The sequence below is a fragment of the Chrysochloris asiatica genome, unplaced genomic scaffold (assembly GCF_000296735.1).
Source record: "Chrysochloris asiatica unplaced genomic scaffold, ChrAsi1.0 scaffold00005, whole genome shotgun sequence".
NCBI lineage: Eukaryota > Metazoa > Chordata > Mammalia > Afrosoricida > Chrysochloridae > Chrysochloris > Chrysochloris asiatica.
In genome coordinates, this window is record NW_006408523.1 from 44,377,674 (window position 1) to 44,398,314 (window position 20,641).

The 20,641-nt window shown below is 38.9% G+C and overlaps 1 protein-coding gene across 1 annotated transcript in view; it reads left to right on the top strand.

The window, feature by feature from the left end:
* Positions 1 to 20,641, top strand: part of TBC1D4 (TBC1 domain family, member 4) — a 256,076-nt gene that overhangs the window by 219,834 nt on the left and 15,601 nt on the right. The window contains exons 12-17 of the mRNA XM_006832071.1: positions 1,871 to 2,031; positions 4,503 to 4,712; positions 9,095 to 9,097; positions 10,437 to 10,595; positions 13,949 to 14,107; positions 17,492 to 17,736. Of these exons, the coding sequence (XP_006832134.1) occupies positions 1,871 to 2,031; positions 4,503 to 4,712; positions 9,095 to 9,097; positions 10,437 to 10,595; positions 13,949 to 14,107; positions 17,492 to 17,736 (937 nt within the window). The remainder of the gene's footprint in view (positions 1 to 1,870; positions 2,032 to 4,502; positions 4,713 to 9,094; positions 9,098 to 10,436; positions 10,596 to 13,948; positions 14,108 to 17,491; positions 17,737 to 20,641) is intronic.

Sequence of the window (20,641 nt, forward strand, 5' to 3'; positions counted from 1 at the left end):
ATGTAGTTTTACAAAATACTTACAATCATTATTCAATAGATATTTGTTGAGTGCTTACTGTTTTTCCATTATTACATTAGGAGCTAGTGACTGTGGACAGAGTATTTAGAAAATAACAAGGCAAGATTTCAGAAGTGCAGCTACATACAGCCCACTTCATGGTGTCCATCAGGACAGGACTATTATGCCGAGAACATGAGTCATGGTTTCTAAAAGTGAAATGCTTGAATGAGTGTTTCAAAAGAGGAAGTGAAGATGAACATATTTTCCAATGCCAAAGTTTTGAACAATCAACACATTCTATTAGGTTTGTGATTTTGTCTAGGATACATACCAAAGTGGGGTATACTAAGATGTATGCATAAGATACTTTTTAAAGTAACATTTGCTTCCCACGTAGCACTTCAGGGCTATGTTTATTAAACTTAAACTAATCCAGAAGTAATATTTTCAAGAATATAGATCAAGATTAGAAATAGCAGAATTACCTGGTAATTATGAGTCTGAATACATCAAGCAAATAAAATGATGACAAGCAGTTATTTAACTGCTCTTGTCACTACTAAGTCCCTACGCACTCCTGTTGTCTTTTCTGAGAATTGGAGACAATAATGGCTTTCTTAGCTGAGTTTCATTTCTGACCTGAATATTAAACGTCTTGACGTCATCAAAAGTCTGATTCCTTTACTTGTTGATATCATCACCTGCAAACAGTAGTATCCTCTTTCATTCTTTCAAGAAAGTTCAGAGGCTTTGAATCTTAAAAAGGTAAACAATTCCCACCACAAACAACAAAACACTATTGCATGTTCTTTCAGGTGCACACGTAACTGACCTTTAAAATGCTTTTGAGGTATGACCTTTTATTGCAGATAGGCCAAATATAACTTAGAATTCTTTTTCTTTTGAAATGAAATACTTAGAGCAAGCCAGCATTTCTGCATGTGAGTTTCACAAAACACTAATGTAGTAAGATGGAGCAAGCCCCTTCCCCTAAAAATGTGTGTGAGGTAATCCTGGGATCAAATAAATAAATTAGGGACATTCTGGTCTCCATTCACTAGTTGGGACATCAAAGCATACACTGGCATAAACAGCTATATATAGAAATATACTTCATATATTTAACTTCATTTAAGATTTAAAAAAACATTTTTCCTTAATAAATCACCTAACAACAATCCCTGAGACCAACAGTTTTGCCTTTATTCAGATTACTTTCTGCAATGGTCCAGCTATGGGTAGCTAACAGTATGGAGGCAGATCCAGCTAACATACCCTGGCAGTTAGAAGCTTATTCTATACGTGCTACTAGAAAAGCTTGTTTTGAGCCTTTTCTGGAATAGTCACATTGGTTAGAATAAACTATGAATTTTAGTTATTTAGCAGAACACAAGTTTATTACTTAAACAATCTGTACTTGTTCTATTGGACTCCTGGTGTGGCACTGTAAGATTAGCAAGGGACTGTGAGCCACAAGGTCAGCAGTTCAAACCCACCAGCTGCTCCACGGAAACCCTATGTAGGGTTGCTGTGAGTTAGAATTGACTCGATGGCACTTAACAACAGCAACAATACTCCTCGTCTACAAATACTTGTATTCCTCAGGTTAGAACTCAGAATGGTTGGCTGTTGTGGAATGAGTGGAAACAGCTGAGCTTTTCTCAGCTGCGCTGCAGTCTGGGTTGCGTTTCCTCAGAGTGTGGTGACCAGGGCAAGGAGAGGCACCTGGTGACGCACTGCTCCACGCTGCCCATGGCTTGTGCTTTCCTGTGGCAGAGCTTGTGAATGGCTTGTGCTTCCATTTCACTGTCAAGCACCGCATTATGCTGTTCTCCTTACAAGTTATGGATTTATTTGTCTTCTACAGTGATGGAGAGGGGAGAAAAAGGACCTCATCAACCTGCAGCAATGAGTCCCTAAGCATTGGAGGAACCCCTGTCACTCCTCGCCGAATCTCTTGGCGGCAGCGCATTTTCCTCAGGGTTGCTTCTCCCATGAACAAATCTCCCTCAGCAATGCAGCAGCAAGGTCTGTGTGGTGCACACTCAAGAATGTCTCTCTACAAGTATAAGTTAGGGAATGGACACAGAAACCTTCTATCGAAAAGAGTTTAAGGGATTGCAGTGGAGGTAACAGTTTTACTTTTTAAATCGGATATAAGTGGAGAACTTCACAGATATCATTCAAGCACAAGATATTCAGTAAATGTTTGTTGAACGAAAGAATGAGTAAGCCTGCTTTGGAACTAGTCTCTAGTGCTGAGGGAACTATAATAGGGGAGGGAAGAAGTCTGATAAGTTTTTCATCATTAGACCAGCATCTCAGTCTTTGACAAGAAGTCTCACATAAAACCAAGTGACATAAAGATGTTGAACAATAAAGAAATGAATAAGGGTATACCAGACAAATCTAAGCCAAAAAAGACCGAAGGCTCCTTTTGAATCGTAGCTCTACTAGACAGTAAAACAAAAACACCTAAAGAGGCAAAGTACATTTTACAGTAGACAAAATGATAAAACATTCATGAGATCACACATAATTTATACAACCTTGAGGGCTTGACAATAACACTCAGCAGATTTTGATGAAGATATAAAACAATAGCTGTAGTGGGAGATTTTAACCTCTTCCTTGTAGAAATCAAATATAATATTTGAATAAAGCAGTTATCAAGCTTGATCTTATAATGAATTATATAATACATTTCCTACAGTAGAAAATAGCCATTCATTTTTTAGGACAGGTGGAACATTTGCAAAAATCTATTATATTTGGCAACAAAGATTTTCAAATAAATTCTAGACATTCATGATCACTTACATCTTCTGACCACTGTGCTTAAAAAAAGAGAGAAAATAAGAAAGAAATTAAATAGAGGACAAATGAAAAAATCCATGTATTTGGAAACTAAACATTGTGCTCCTAGAGGTTGGTGGTGGTTATGTGCTGTGGAGTCAGTTCTGACTCATGGCGACCCTGTACAGGGTTTCTGAGGCTGTAAATCTTTACGGGAGCAGAAAACTTCATCTTTCTCGCGTTGAACAGCTGGTAGTTTCGAACTGCTGACCTTGCGGTTCGCAGCCCGATTCATAACCACTGCGCTACCCCAGCTCATTGCTCCTAGAGGGTAGAGGGAAGAAAATAACCAAATTGAGTTATATTTAGAGGGAAAGACATAGCCTGGAATGCATTAATCTGAAGGTAAGCCAACAAACCAATATCCAAGGTGTTCAATGTAAGAAGCTAGAAAAGGAGCCGTAAAGTAAAACTAAAGAAATTTAAGGAATTAAATAAGGATAAGGGGCAGGAGTCAGTTAATAAAAGAAAATTGTAGACAAAAATTGCCATTATTAAAGATAAAACTGTCTAGAATGGCCAGAGAAGATTTCACAGAAAAAAGTAGTTGCTTAGCCTCATTCTCAAGAAAGAGTGTTTTAGAGTAAGGGAATTCAAAGCTCCAAACTCAATCAGAGGCTGGTGTGGCACTGTAGATTAAGCACTGGATTGGAAGGTCATTTGAACCACAAGGTCGGCGGTTCAGACTCACCAGCCACTCCTCGTAAACCCTAGATGTTGTTATTGTTGTTAAGTGCTGTTGAGTCAATTCCAACCCATAGCGACCCTGTATATGGTATCCAAGGAGCAGCTGGTGAGCTTGAACCACCGACCTTGCAGTTCAAACAACTTTGCAGTCTGACGTGTTAGCCCACAGCGCCACAGGTTGCTATAAATTGATGAGTCGGAACCGACTTGATATTTAACAACAGCAGACTCATCAGAAAACCTTTGCAGGCTAGAGAATGATGATAAATCATGATCGAAACACAGACTAGAAAGTTGAGACATGAGGCTGGAAAGGTAAGTTGGGGCCAGACTATGAAGGGATTTTATTCTACTTTCAGTAGTTTGGACTTTGTTTTTTGGTGTCGCTGGCATGTTTTTAGAAGATATGGTCGGCAGTAGTATAGATGATGGCCCGGAATGGGGACGCCAGTGAGGTCCAGGAGATCAGTTACAAGAGGAGAGAACCGAGGGGATGAGATCCTAAAGCTAGACATGCCTTTCCTTGCTCAGCTTCTGGTTCTTTAATGGATAATGATGATAAGTTTAGATCATAGGTGATAACTAATACCTACTCATGTAATCTTTTTGCTTTGTCCAGTCATAGACTATATATATAGAAAAATATAGAAGTGTAGCTTTGGGGGAAGGCCAGATGATTTCAAATCACATTGCTTATAGGTCTTTTTGCCCTAAAAGAAGAAGTGGTGAAATTACCTAAGCTTTCATTTCACTGTGAGAGGGAAATCTGGAAGGGGAATTCATTTTCGTGAGTTTGCTTTAGTCCTTGGTTCTACAAACCACTAGCTACAGGGACCGCAGCTTTGTTAAAACCTTTAAAAGTGGATGACCGGGTGAGAGAGTATCAATTCTAGAGAAAATGTGGGTAGTCTTGGTTACAGACTAAAGAATGCCTCTCATTGTTTTCTTCTCTGCAGATGGACTGGATAGGAACGAGCTTCTGCCACTCTCCCCTCTTGCTCCAACCATGGAAGAGGAACCACATGTTATATTCTTGTCTGGAGATGATGACCCAGAAAAAGTCGAAGAAAGAAAAAGATCAGAAGAACTAAGGAGTTTGTGGAGAAAAGCTATACACCAGCAAATTTTGTTGCTTCGAATGGAAAAAGAAAACCAGAAACTTGAAGGTTAGCTGCTTTAACAGGGTTAAATGGTACAAGACGATATTTAAGGGTCTAACTAAAACTTAATCCCACCTTACCCCCCACGTATAGACCTATACTCACTTTCGGATGTATGCACAGTTGGATTAGAATATCCACAGATTACAAGGGTCTGTTTCCATTTTGTGAAGTAGTTTAGATATTGGAAAGATCAACTTGTAGTAGTTACAGTTTTGTTCTATAGATGTAAAAGGATTAGAAACTGTTAGACTTTTTTTGGGTAATATAGAAAGTAGACAGTCTGGAATCAATGTTGTTGATATGACAAGGATGCTTAATGTGATACTTAATATATTTAATATCATGGTGTCTTTTTTTCAAACCCTAAAATATGAAAAGGAAAATTATCTTTTTTAAAAGATAACTCTCAATTTAAAATCTGGTTTTTAATTTTAGGCTATTTAAATTTACAATAGGTGAAATGTGCCTATTTCAAAAATATTCTCTGATAGATCCAATATAAATATTAAATTATCTATTATCAAAGCAGAGTTGCTATCTTTTTTGTTACTGCTTAAAAATTGTGTATTTCTAAAAATCCAATATATCCAAATCATTCATTTCATAATTAAATAATTTATAATAGCTATTGTTGTTGCTGAATGCCTTCCAGTCAGTTTCAACCATAGTGACCCTGTATGGGGTTTCCAAGGAGCGACTGGTCAGCTTGAACCTCCGACCTTGAGGTTGAAACCAATTTTGAAGTCCAGTGCATTAACCCACAGCATCACACCAGGACTCCATCATAGCTATTTGTTGTTATTGTTGTTAAGTGCTGTCGACTCAGTTCCAACCCATAGCGACCCTGCATAGGGTTTCCAAGGAATGGCTGGTGAGCTTGAATGTCTGACCTTACGGTTCAAATGACATTGGAGTCCAGTGCATTAACCCACAGTGCCACACCAGGACTCCATAGTAGCTCTTAGTGATGTGCTATTGCTAAGTTTGTAAATTCTATATGCTTTAGAATGTATGTTTCAGACTTTGAAAGGATAGATGTAGCTACTCCAGTCCTGATAGAAACAACACACAGTACCCAGTCTTCAAAAAAATGCATAAATAACTTGGACATGTCATTTAACCTTAAATGACCTTATTTTCTTTACATCCTTAAAATGAAAGATTTAACTCAAGTGAGCCCTTTATCTTTAAGATTATTGACAAACACATAATGTATGTTTTCGTTTCACTTGCTTTTTTTGCATTGCCTTCAAAATAGCTTTGTTATTACTTGTATTCACGTTTCTGGTGTTTATCTCTCTTAAGATAACTATTACTACATCCATTATTGTTGTTGTTATGTGCCGTGGAGTTTGTTCCGACTCATAGCGACGCTGAACAGGGTTTCCGAGGCTGTAAATCTTTATGGGAGCAGAAAGCCTCATCTTTCTCCTGCAGAACAGCTGGTAGTTTTGAACTGCTGACCTTGCGGTTCGCAGCCCGATTCGTAACCACTACGCTACCAGAGCTCCTTAGATCCATTATAGTCAACTCAATTTTTATTTTTACCAATATGTATTTCTAATATATTAATTTGTAAGAGCACAATTTATTTCTTGGCAGAGTGAGAGTACATAAGATTTTCAATACTCTTAGTCTTTATAATTATGCCAAATGCGATTAGTGCCTGTTAATAAAGATTTTTAAAGTTGTATGTGATGTATAAGAAACCCTGCGAGCATAGTTGATTATGAGTTGGGTTGCTAACCTCAAGTCAGTATTTCAAATCTACCAGTCATTCCCAGGGAGAAAGATGAGGCCTTTTGCTACTGTAAAGATTTACAGCCTCAGAAATCCTGTACAAGGACGTTATGAGTTAGCACTGACTTGGTGGCACAGAACCACCACCACCATGTGATTGATGTATGGCAGTCTAGTGTTCATAGATTTTGAAAAGAATGGAATTTATAATCTTAAGCAATCGATTACAGCTTGAAGTAATTCAGAAACAGAGGAAAGCATTAAAAAAAGGTGATCATTATTTCTTTAAAAAAATGTAAAGCATGAACATTTATTTCATTAACAGTTGAGGGTATGTACAACTAGAATCTTACATATAATATCAAAATGAAATTTCAGAAACATAGACTGTTTGAGCTAGAAATAACTTAGCTAGAGTTAATGTAGTCTAATCCTTTATTCTATTGTTGAGTTAGCAACTGGTTTGAGGAAGTTAAAGAATTACCTAAGATCCAGCAGTGATGTATTGGCAGAACAAGAAGTAAACCTCAGGTTTATTCATCATGGTTCTTGGGGCTTTTCCCAATTTGCCACAGAACTTCCCAACAATGAATATAAAGACGTAGAATGTTTTGATACAAATGTTGACCTGTGTATTCTGTGGACATTTATGTGTACTGTGAAATTTAGTTGGATAATAAAGGAAATGACGTTCAGAATACATTCTCAGAAACTTTTATCAGCTCTTCATTTATTACTGTATTTTTGTAACCCAACCCAAACCCGCAGCTGTCTAGTCAGTTCCAATTCATAATGACTATATGGAGCACCACACTTATTCAACCTGTATCCTGAGCAAATCATCCGAGAAGCTGGGTTATATGAAGAAAAACGTGGCATCAGGATTGGAGGAAGACTCATTAACAACCTGCGATATGCAGATGATACAACCTTGCTTGCTGAAAGGGAAGAGGACTTAAAACATTTACTGACGAAGATCAAAGACCACAGCCTTCAGCATGGATTGCATCTCAATGTAAAGAAAACAAAAATCCTCACCACTGGACCAATAAACAACATTCTTATCAGCGGAAAAAAGATTGAAGTTGTCAAGGACTTCATTCTTCTTGGATCAAGTATCAACACTTATGGAAGCAGCAGTCAAGAAATCAAATGATGGTATTGCATTAGGCAAATCTGCTGCACAAGACATTTTTAAAGTATCGAAGAGCAAAAATGTCAGCTTGAGGACTAAGGTGCGCCTTACCCAAGCCATGATATTTTCAATAACCTAATATGCATGCAAAAGCTGGACAGTGAATAAAGAAGACCATAGAAGAATTGATGCTTCTGAATTATGGTGTTGGAGAATATTGAAAGTGCCATGGGCTGCCAAAAGAACAAAGAGATCTGTGTTGGAAGAAGTGCAGCCAGAGTGCTCCTTGGAAGCCAGGATGGCCAAACTTTGTCTCTCATACTTTGGACATATTTTCAGGAGGGACCAGTTGTTGGATAAGGGTATCATGTTTAGTAAGGTGGAAGGTTCAGAGTAAAAGAGGAAGACCCCCAGCAAGATGGATTGGCCATGTGGCAGCATCAATGGGCTCAAGCGTGGCAACAATAGTGAGGTTGGACCAGGATTGGACAGTGTTTCGTACTGTTGTGCATAAGGTCGCTATGAGTCAGCACCGACTCAATGGTACCTAACAACAACACACGGAACAGCATGAAACTACCCTGTAGGGTTTCAAATGCCGTATAGACGGACACATCTTTCTCTTGCAGAACAGCTGATGGATTTAACCACTGTGCTACAACAGCTCCTTGAACTAAGTAAAAATGACACAAATAATTCAACCCTTTAAGATTCTAGCCAATGAAGAAATCATTTCCTGATGGCACTTTATTCATCTAACTAACCCCAACCCACTGTCATAAAATATTATTGTTGTTGTTAAGTGCCATCAAGTTGTTTCCGACTCATAGCGACCCTGTAAAGTGTTCCGACCTTGGCGTTCAAACCGACCAGTACTTTTCCTATAGCGCCACATTAACTCACCATTATATTTTCAGGATCTGTAGCTGGCACTTACTAATTTGTTTTTTTTTAATGAATAATTATTTGAATAAGTTGGAGGGAGAGAGGAAAAAACAACAACATCTGAAGTAATATGCTGTGTGGTCCTGGTGTGGCACCGTAGATCAGCACTGGACTGCTAGCCACAAGTTTAGTGGTTCAAATCTACCAGCTGCTCCTTGGAAACTCTATTCAGGGTCACTGTGAGTCAGAACCAACTTGATATCACATAACAACAACAACAACAATAATGGAGAGAATAATTAGTAAAGCTAGAATAGGTCAGTGTTTATTAGCTTTATTAGACTTGTTCTTTTCCTAAAATTACTTATTAAAGAGAAATGCAAAGCTAGTCCTGAGAAGCAAGGCTAAACTGTGTTAGACAGCCATCTAGTGGTGTCCAGGAGGAATATTTTTGTTGAGCAATTTTTATGTCTGATTTTTCAAGTAGGAATTTCTTCTATTAGTTAAATTTTCATTATTTTGAAATGGCTTCAAGCACACTGAATAAAGAGTAGTAACATTTGTTCTGTCATTATTTTTATGCTGCCGAGGACTTTGGAACGTATGACAAAGATTTGTTTTGCAGAAGGTAAGGTGTTCGAGCAGCAAGAGTTTACATAATTCAAGTAATTCTGAAAGACTCCATATTTCCAATGGGATCCTAATGAAACAGAAAAAGCATTTTCACATGTGTATTATTTCTTCTCCCTTTTTGGAATTAGTTATTCAAAATATGAAACCTGACTCATGGTGACTCAGTGGGTGTCCGAGTAGAACTGTGCTTCCTAAGGTTTCCAGTGGGTGATTTGGGGGAAGATCACCAGGCCTTTCTTCTGAGGTACTTTTGGATGAACTCCAACTTTCAGTTTAATTCTTCAGTTAGCATCCCAGCGTGTTAATGGTTTACACTCCCCAAAAACATTAAAAGAAATGTTTAAATAAAATTTAGTCCTATATTTTAAGTCCATCATGTTAAAGAATTCTATATTATTTTAAAAAGTGGTAATTCTGTTAACTTAAATGAAATACATTTTTCTCTTTAAGATTATTAATAAGGATCACAGGAACACTCACCTAGTATTGGTGTTGGTAACTCCAGAAATAGTTACAGTAAAGTATCAGGTTGTTTGTTGATAAGTGTTGTCAAGTCAGTTCTGACTCAGAGTGACCCTACCCTGTATAGGGTTTCTGAGGAGCAGCTGGTGGGTTTGAACTGCCATCCTTGTGGTTTGCAGTCCAGTGCTGATCCTACAGTAACACACTATTAGTCTAGGGTTTGATATTTTTCAAATTAAAGTTTACATGAATCACTCTTTTCTCAGATAGTCAAATGGGGAAGACTTCAGAACGTTTGTGGAAAAATTCTATTATCTTTTGATTCCATTTTCTCACAAACTTTTAAAAAGTCCCCATGTATATCTTAATACTTTGTGGTGGTTAAGGTTTTTCTGAGTATAACTTCTGAGGCTCGATATAACATTTGTTAAAAATTTGGAATTCATAGCATAGCAAAACCATGTGTGTGTGTGTGTGTGTGTGTGTGTGTGTGTATTTTAAAGATTAGAGTTTCATCTGTGAGAGCAGAGTTCTGTCTGTAGGATGCCGAGGAAAACCATCGCAGGAAGTTCTGATACTTTTCTTTATAAGAGAGTTCAATGTTTGAAACCCTCTACATATCTTCTCTTTCTCTTTTTTTTAAAAAATAAGCATTTTCCCATATAAACTATCACCGAATTCACAATAAAACATTTTTAAAAAAGCATTTTTAAAAAAGCATTTTTATGGAGTAAATGTTAGTGGTTGATTCCTATAAGTTACTTGGTGTCATTTTATAAATGCATAAAATGTTTAAAATACAGTTTAAAAAGTACTGTGGTCTTATATAAATTCTCTTTTTTTTTTTTTTTTTTTTTTTTTTTTTTTTTTAGCGAGCAGAGATGAACTCCAGTCCAGAAAAGTTAAATTAGACTATGAAGAAGTTGGTGTATGTCAGAAGGAGGTCTTCATAACCTGGGATAAGAAGTTGATAAACTATCGTGCTAAAATTAAATGTGATATAGAAGATATTCATGCTTCTCTTAAAGAAGGTATTCTGGATTGACTAAATGGTCTTTTAAAAAAAATTTTTTTTTTTTTTTTGAGAAAAGCCTCGGGTTTTTTATTTGTGCATCTCAGATGTAATTTTGTCTTTGTGCTTTATCTGTGTAACTTGCTTCTGACTGATGGTAGCAGTTGGTTGATTGGTAAGAAGTGGTGTTTGTAGAGATACCACCCTGAGAAAGGAGCTGACATCTTTTCTGCAGTCTCCTTCCTGCTCCAAGTAGCTGCTTTCAGCTGAGCCGTTGTTTACCAAGTAAGGAGTGATGGTTAGTAGGAATGCTTGGTATGGAGGCTAAACAAAAGAAATTGCTTTAATTTAACCATTAGATTGCTTTTGTTGTTTCATTGCTGTTATGCCATGTAATATTCCTCATTCTTAAACATTTTAAATGTAGAATTTAAAATAATATATGAATTTTTAGAGGCAGTTTCTGTGACTCCTGTGAAATATGTTAACATGAGGATCTGTACGGCCTTCATAAACTTGGGAATTAAATAAAAAAATCCTAAAGTTGAATGAAGAGTTTTTTTAAAAAAATAAATAAAAATTTGAAACTATCCAAGGAAATTCAACAATGTATCTTGTTTTCAGAGTCTATGAAAATGTGTAGACTCGATGGCAGTGGATTTGGTACCTTCATTGGAGCCCTGGTGGCATGACAGTTATGCATATCATGTTATGGCTGCTAACCAAAGGGTTGACAGTTTGAACTTACTTGGTGGTTTCATGGAGAACAGACCTGGCAATCTGCTTCCATAAAGATGACAGGGATAGAAAGTCCTATGGGACAGTTTTACTCCGTCATGTGGGTCTGTAAGAGAATCAGCTGAGCAATACCTAACAACAGTAGGCTTTTGTTCCAGAGAAACTGCACTTTTTGGGGTGCTAGAATGTTCCAGGGTCCAGCCTTCTTGCACTCTTTCCTTCTACCTGTCTCTCTTCTCCCCTTTCTCTCCCTTCTCTCTTCGTCTGACTTCTCTTTTCTCCCTGCTTTCCTCCGTCCCTCTCAGGGCCTTCACTTACTCCTCTTCCTGAATCAATCGCTGTCCACACTCCTAACCTGAATTATCCTGTTATCCCTCAGGTCTCAGCTCAAATATCAGTTACTCCGAGTCTCCCTATCTGATTTTCAGGGCTGCCATGATAAGGTACTTCAAATGAGGTGGCTTTATAGAACAGACACTTATTTTTCTCACAGTTTAGAAGCCAGAAGTCTGAATTCAGGGGATGGCTCTAGGGGGAAGCTGCATTTTGTCTCTTACAGCTTCTGGTTACTTCTAGTAACTGCCAGCCATGGGCTTTTGTACATCTGCCACCATCTTCCCCCACATGCATGTCTCTTTGTCTGTTCTCCCCTTCATGATACCTGTCTAGTATGACCCCCTTTACAACAAAAGAAAAACCGTATTTCCAAACAGGGTCACATTCAGAGGTACAGGGGTCAACATATATTTTGGATGAATGCAGTTCAATCCACAACAGCTCCCCAACAAATGAACTTAATTTTGCTTTATTATTCTTTTGCATGATTCTTTCCTTTTAATAATACTTCTCATAATTTGTGGAGACTATGGTGGCACAGTGGTTAAGTGCTTGGCTGCTAACCTAAAGGTCTGAGCTTTGAACTCTTCAGCTGATCCGCAGGAGAAACACGTGGCAATCTACTTCCATAAAGATTTACAGCCTTGGAAACCCTATAGGGCAGTTCTCTTCTGTCCTCTAGGGTCAACTGTGAATCAGAGTTCGGCTCTATGGCATTGGGTTTTGGGATATCATAATGTGTAATTTTATATTTACTTCATGTGTATGTTCATTTAATGTTGTTCTCGGCACTCCACTGCACACCTGTCACCTAAGACAGTGTGTTGCACACATTCCTTATTGAATGAATGAATGAGCGTATAGATGAGACTAGTTTTCCTGATACTGGGGACTGCAGTACGCGTCTTTCTCTGAAAGGCATCCTGAGAGCCATGCTCTGTGCTCCAGTATATGCTGAATACTCAGTAAATGCTTAACTGAAGTGGATTAGCTTTTCATAAAACTGTTATTGCATGGATAATAAACAGACCTTCCTTGTTATCTGTGAACCTCTTAATGGGGTAATGAAAGGGACCCACTAAGTACTTATTTTATTATGCTGTTATTCATTGTTTCCACAAATGTTTAAGTATCAAGGTCTGTCCTTGGATTTCATCATGCAGAAATGAAAACGCATGTTTACTATTGTGAAGGGATGTGCCCCAGTGCTGCATGGTTGAACACTCATCTGTTCAGCCCATCAACTGCTCCATGGAAGAATTGAGTAGGTGGTTTGTTTCCATAAAGATTGCAGCCCAGAAAACGCTATTGCAGCTCTATTCAGTCACATGGTTTGCTATGAGTTGGAATCTCCTCAGTGACAGCTAACAGTTCATGGAGCTCAGCACTTGAGCCGAGTGAGAGACAGACACACAGGAGACAGCCAATAGTAATCCTCTGAATTAATGTTATAGTTGAGTCAGTCCTGATTCATAGCAACCCTACCTACGGTTTCCAAGGAGTGGCTGGTGAGTTTGAACCACTAACCTTGTGGTTAGCAGTTCAGTGCTTTTAGTATAGCGCCACACCAGGACAAGTTGCTTAAACTCTTTATGCCTCAGCATCACCATCTTTAAGTAGGGATAAGAGTAATTCCGTACTCATAGGGTTGTTGTGTGAGCACACACACAAAACTTAATCCCCCCTGTGCCCTCAGTAAATGCTGTGTTAAGTGCTTGTCTTACTTGTCTGGTGCTGACAACAAAAATGACCACACCAGTGCGTGGTTCACAGTTTGGAGGCTACACGTGCACCTCAGAGTGTCAGGCCCTTCCTTGTTGGTAGCCTGTGTGTTACTTGACATTCTCTGGCTTGTAAGGAGATCTTCAAATGGCATCTGTCTCTCATCTGTGCGTGCCTGCATCCATTTGGCTTTTTATAAGACACTATGCAGATGCGATTACGTTTAGAACCCACCCTGCTCCACATGACCTCATTTATAAATTCCTACTTATAAATGGGGTTACATAACTTTTGGGGTCACAACCCAATCTATAACAGTACTTAACTGTTAGCTGATGTTGTTAATAGTGTCAATATTATCACTGTTATTATTCTAGTTTTTTAGGAAGATGTTGGCAACTGTAGATTTAAACTTGTCACCATGTTCTTCTGTCAGTATACTATTGTACTGTGTGGTCTTAGGGTGGTGTATGGTATGGTGCAACTGCCTGATCAAGCATTACGTAATTCATATCTGTGGTTTAGAATTTTAATTTTGGAGTTCAAGACCCTGCTTATTTATCTCCTCCATTGCAGGAGTTCCCAAAAGCCGTCGAGGAGAAATTTGGCAGTTCCTAGCTTTACAGTATCGCCTGAGACACAGATTGCCTAGTAAACAACAGCCTCCTGACACATCGTATAAAGAGCTATTAAAGCAGCTAACTGCCCAGCAACACGCTATCCTTGTGGATTTAGGTACGTGCACTCTACCGATCGTCATTCACTAAAATAAACAGCAGGTCCCTGTGGCTCGGTTTTTTTTTTTTATGGTGATGTTACAGTAAGAGCTTCTGACCTTTTCTCTTCCCAAAAGCAAATTTGACATCTTTGATTGAAGATGCTATAAATGCCTTAAGTGTTAAATATTCCCCTTTGAAATTTTCTTTCTGGAAAAGGAGTTATTTTATCTTTGTATCATTATAAGGCCATAGTACGATGTAATCACAGTACCTGTATTTTTGACAACTCTCTGTGTGGGATCAACATTATCTAATATGTCAATCACCACTGGCTTTGTAAGCCTTCATTGGTGTCCTATCAAAGTAAGTTGCTGTGATACTGAGCAGATCTTAGAACAGCTTCCAGATTAAATGGACTAGGTAAGAAAGCCTGGCCATCTGCTATAGAGACGCGGCCAGTGAAGACCCTGTGGATAACAATGGTTCTGTATGCAACCAGTCATGGCGATGCTTCAAGACCAAGCAGCACTTCCTTCTGTTTTGCATGGAGTCACCAAGTCAGAAGTGACTTGATGACAGCTAACAACAGCAACAACAAAACGGGTTAAAGGGGGACCAAAAACTTGAATAAAGATGCGATAATTATTCCTGAACGTAAAGCTTCACAGTGGTAAATACTGAGAATTGCTAAAAATGTGTCTTTAAATATCATTTTAAATGCAATGTATATAGAATAAAAGGCAGTTATTCAAACAGAACAAAGAGACACTGAATGGCTTAAAATCATGAAAGATGTATGTCAGGGTCAAATCCTTGCACATTACTTATTCATTCTGTATGCTGAACAAATAATCTGAGAATCTGGATTATATGAAAACCAACACAGCATCAGCGTGGGAGGGATGATCCACCTTTCTTGCTGAAAGTTAAGAGGTTTGAAGTTTGAAATGTGCATATTTGACTCTACTTGTAGCCATCTGAGTTTCCTCGATGTGGTCTTCATATCATCTCCTTACTGCTCTACAGAATTCATCTTACCACTGTTTCAGGTTGGGCGAGTGAGTTGAGGATTTCTTTCGAGCCTATGTGGTAGAAAACATTTTAAAATCTGGCATTCTCACAAATTCCCATTCACTAGAGTTATGATTCCATTCCCGATCTCTGCACCAAAAAAATGCTAACATCCCCCTTCATTCTCTGGGCCCAGGGAAAATGATAGAATGATAGTCCGGTGACTTCCAGCTCTGATGATTACCAGCTTATAGGGATGCAGGACAGACTTTGCTAGCTCAGCTATTTCCATGGTGATTTTATACTCAAAGGTGAATTTTGAAGGAAGATTTATTTGAAGTAAACTTAACCCTTTACTTTCCTTAATCTTTTTGTTGGGAAAAGGAAAGGTGTCAACATGGCTCAGGGAGGTAGCTTAAGAAACAGAACAAAGGATCTTTGAAAAAGGACACCTAATCTTTTACTTAAGGAGCTGTGGTAGCATAGTGGTTACGAATTGGGCTGCGAACCACAAGGTCAGCAGTTTGAAACTACCAGCCACTCCGCAGGAGAAAGATGAGGCTTTCTGCTCCCGTAAAGATTGAAAGCCTTCGAAACCCTGTACAGGGTCTCTATGAGTCAGAACTGACTCCACAGCACATAACAACAACAAAACAAATCTTTTACTTAAAACAGTGACAAACAATCTGCCATCTTTTTTGTATATGAACGATGTAATCTGGCAATGATGAACGCCAAGGTGAGAGGTGAGGGTCGCATTGGCCTTGGTGGTTGAAGTTATGTGTCAGTTTGGCCAGGTCATGATTCTCTGTGGTTTGGCAGTTACGTAAGGATGTAGTCATCCTCCAGTGTGTGAGCGGATGTGATCATCCCCCATTTTTTCTTAATGTCAATTTTTGCACAACGACCTGGTCTTTGAAACATAATCATGTCAGTAAGTGAACAGTGGATGCGTAATCTGGAGGATAAATAGACTGAGTGTAAACCAAAACAGCCCCCCAAATGTCCCTCCAGTGTTAAAAGCAGAAACCAATCTCTTTTTGGACTAATAAATTTCCTTTGAGTTAATAACATGCCTCATGGAATTCTGGTTTCAATTAGCGGATGATTGTTCTGTGAATTTGACTTATAGGCAGAATACATTTTGTGTTTTCCAGATGTATGTCCTTGGTTTGTGGGTTTTAAAATTTTTGTTTAGAATGGAGTTGTTGTTGTTAAGTGCTGTCAAGTCGATTCTGACCCATAGCGACCCTGTATAGGATTTCCATGGAGCAGCTGGTGAGTTTCAAACACCAACGTTGCAGTTCAAATGACTTTGCTGTCTGACACATTAGCCCACAGTGAGAAAGGAGTAGTGCTTAGTATAATGCATGCTCCCATGTCACATTTACCAAGATGGATTTGGAATGTGGCAGGCAGGGCTTGATGATGCATGTAAATGTGGTGTGATGTTGTTGCTCCTCTAACTTCACGGGACAGAGAAGCATCTAGATCAGTCTCAGCGCGAGGCTGATTCCTGTGAAGTGGAGGTCCAGCACACCTCCAGTCCTAACCTTTCTACCAATTCTGACAACACTCTACCTGTCTTCTGGGTTTTAGAATGGCCATACAGGACTCACAGGCCTTCTTCATGACTATGGGGTTTATTAGGGAAGTTTTTGTTGTGCTTAAGTGCTGTTGAGTCGACTCCGACTCCTAGTGACCCCGTATAGGGTTTCCAAGGATCCGCTGGTGGGTTTGAACTACCAATCTTGTGGTTCACAGTCATAGCTGATCCTGTAGCACCACACCAGAAGGCCATTATTGGGGAAGTAACAGGGTACTTCAGTAAAGTTCAGGATCAGGACACACTTGGAAGAAATAGCAACAGCTCATGACACAGTTCTTCAGTCTGGACAGCTTTTCCTTAGCTGCTGTTGTCAGTCCCTCCTCACTCTTGGCCTGGGCTCCTGCTCCTTCTCTCTGCTCCCATTTAAGCAAACGCTGCAAAGTTCTTTAGCTCTGCTGTTAAGTACTTGGAGGCTCCCCACTCCACCAGGAAATATCCTTCCAGAAGCACTCACCTCTCACTCCAAAGATTGGACATTCGTGACCCATAGGGGCTCACCTCTCACTCCCTGGATTGGACATTCATGACCCATAGGGTCTTAATTGTTGATTTTCATAAATAGATCACCAGACCTTTCTTCCTAATCTAAGTTTGGAAGCTCTTACTGAAACCTTTCAGCATCATAGCAACTCACAAGCCCCCAATGACAGACAGAGTCTTAGTTACTTGGGGTATTCCAAGCAATTCACAGGTTCTAAAAAGAGTGTTTATTCCTAAAAGTCACTGCATTGCAATTTCACTTGTGCATCTCAAAAAACGTTTCTTTCCTTTCTTCTGCAGGGAGAACATTCCCTACTCACCCTTACTTTTCAGTACAGCTTGGGGCAGGGCAGCTGTCGCTCTTTAACCTCCTGAAAGCCTATTCTCTTCTGGACAAAGAAGTGGGATACTGCCAGGGAATCAGCTTTGTGGCTGGAGTCCTGCTTCTGCACATGAGTGAAGAGCAAGCTTTTGAGATGCTGAAATTCCTCATGTATGATCTCGGCTTCCGCAAGCAGTACAGACCTGACATGATGTCGCTGCAGGTGAGGCAGCTGTTTTTTTTTTTTTGCAAGGAACACCTGAAACCATACGGGAAGGTTAGCGGCAGCTCTCTTGCAAATGACAAGTCAGATTTAAGGAGACTGGTGCCCATTGCTTTGCAACTTGGTAGATGTAGGGGCATGTTTTAGCTCATCGTTTTCCATGGGATGAGAGCTTATACTCAACCTGTAAGTATATGACATCCATGCACAGAGTAACTTGTCCATTAATTTCCTAAACTGAATATATAAGCAATTCAAGAAAGAAGATGAATGCCCAAGCCTCTACCCTCTAAGTCTGTGGGTTACGTTAAGAAAGCAGCAAGTCATCTTTGTTTACTTTTCTTCCACTTCTTAGTCAAAAGGATCACAGGTCTTTTGTTTAAAATTTGAAAATGTGTTTCCCTTTTCACTTTCAGTAAGTTGTTAAGAGCCGTGGAGTCAGTTCTAATCCATAGTGACCTTGTGTAGGGTTTCCAAGGAATAGGTCATGAGTTTGAACCACTAAGCTTGTGGTTAAAATCAACCTTATAGTCAAGTGCTTATCCTGTAGCATCACACCAGATCTCCTTGTGTATATGAAGGTAATTAAAAACATAATTCTCCAGTGTTTAATTGTTCCAGTTCATAGATGCATGGTTTTATTCCAAACAAAACATGCTTTTACAGTCAGTGGATGGCTACAGAAAAGTTCTCAAAGTAATACACTCATCTTAGTTTCATTAGGGTACCTTCAGAAAAGGCAAGTGATGCTTTTAGTGTCACGGAAGAAAAATAATTTTGAGGTCAGGATTAATAACAAATTTTAACTAAAACTCAAGTGGATATCTTCCTAAATCATTAAAGCTTTGCAACAGGTTTATGAGGATGTTGCCCTATATAAAGCAATAGATATTAAAATGATCAAGCATTTTAAGGAAAACCTCCAAGATGAATCCAAGGCAGAGACGTCAGCTCAGCAGCTTATAGTGACTGCATTTTGAGGCTCCAGAGGGGTAATCTTAAATTTTCTAGAAGGGCACAGAGTTGTCACAAGGGCTTATTAGGAAGAAGTTTGAAGAAAATTGAAAACTGCATTGGTGAGGAAAAGGTCAGGAAGGGTTGCCTCCAGGAATTTTTTCCATCACAATAATGCATTTCCTCATTCTCTGAGAGGGTAGCAAGGATTGTCCTGTGAGAATTTCATTGTGAAGCCCGATCCCATCCACCCTACACCACTGATCTTGCTCCCTCCGCATTCTTTTTGTAAAATTAAACTGAATGCACATTTTGAGTCCCTTAATGATACCCAAACTGCCATTTTGATGTAGTATAAATTGAGGGACACGGAATTCTCTGGGGAAAGGTTAGAAGTGGAAACACTACCTTCAAAAGCAGATAAACCTAGACGGAGGAGACGTCAGACACCATAGCTTCACATTCATATTTTTACGTAAAGCACTGTTCATATTTTTTAGTTTAAGTGGGGTATTCACTGCCATTGCCATATTTACTCTATTTCAAACTGCCTGTTCGCACATTTCTCTTTTTGAAGTTCCTGGATGGTACAAACATTAGTAAGCACTTGTTTACTAACTGAAGGGTTGACAGTTCAAACCCACCCAGAGGCACCTAGGAAGAAAAACTTGGCAAGCTGCTCTCAAAAAGTCAGTCTCACAAATCCTGTGGAGCTCAGTTTTGCTCATGGGGTTGCCATGAATTGGAACCAACTCAACAGAGTTTAAACTTTGCTTTCCTAAATGTATTGTCTTCTAAAAGGCCATTTCATATTTATCTGTGTATAGGCCATCTCAAACAACTAATGCCTTGCAGTTTAAAACTATTAGTAGTAAAAATATGAAGGCAGACTTTATGTAGTGGAAGGTCAGGGTTCTTCTGGTTTGAAAATGAAGTACATTTGACTTCATTTTAGTCATAATATTGTTGTTTTAAATAAGAATTAACATGCATGAGATGTTTTATTTAAATACACTTTTACTCCTTCCCAATAATCAGTGTTTGTATTTGATAATTTCATAATCAGTATATTGGTTAAAAACATTGTGCTTTTATCCTGTGTGTAACATAACCAATGGCTGTTGAATCAGCTCCCACTGATGAGACTAGAATCATTCTTCATAGAGTTTTCCATGACTGATGTTTCAGTTCATAGTTCACCAGGCCTTTCTTCTGAGGTATCACTGGGTGGACATGTTGTTGTGAAGTGCCGTTGAGTCGGGTTTCCAAGGATTGGCTGGTGGGTTTGAATTGTTGCCCTTGTGGTTCAGACTGGCCTATGGTCCAGTGTGTTAGCCTACAGCACCACACCAGGATGTGTACTACCGGTTTTTTGTTAGCAGCCAATCTCCCTGACTCCATGTGTATCATAGGAAATGGTGCTTTCTTGAGGGGAGAGAAATTGCTCTTTGGCTCCTTTATTTCCTCATGATGACATAGTTGCCAGGGAAACTGGGCCTTGCTCTTTCCATAGGTCTGTTTGCTTTCAAGTTAAATAAGTTACTCGGAAAGACTGTTTACTTTTTTGCTAACCAGTTTACCTCTACTTTGTATCAGTAGGAAGCACGCTAGGAGTCCTGGTGTGGTGTTGTAGTATCAGCACTGGACAAGTAACCACAAGGTTAGCAGCAATGCAGCAGCAGGAAGCAGTATCATCTTGTAAGGAACCAAAGAGCACTGGTTTCCAGAAAGCATAGTGTAATAACTATCATTAGAATTTCAAAGAATGGGAAGTACCTGTGAGTAGGTAGTATTTGATTTGAGTTCATCAGTAGAAAGATATAACTATTGATATAAAAATGCAATAGGTGTTCTATTTAAATATTCCTCATCAGTTTAACATAAAAATTCATACAGTTAGGTTTTTGACATTCATATAATATGGTCTGCAATTACTGAGACATAGTTTATG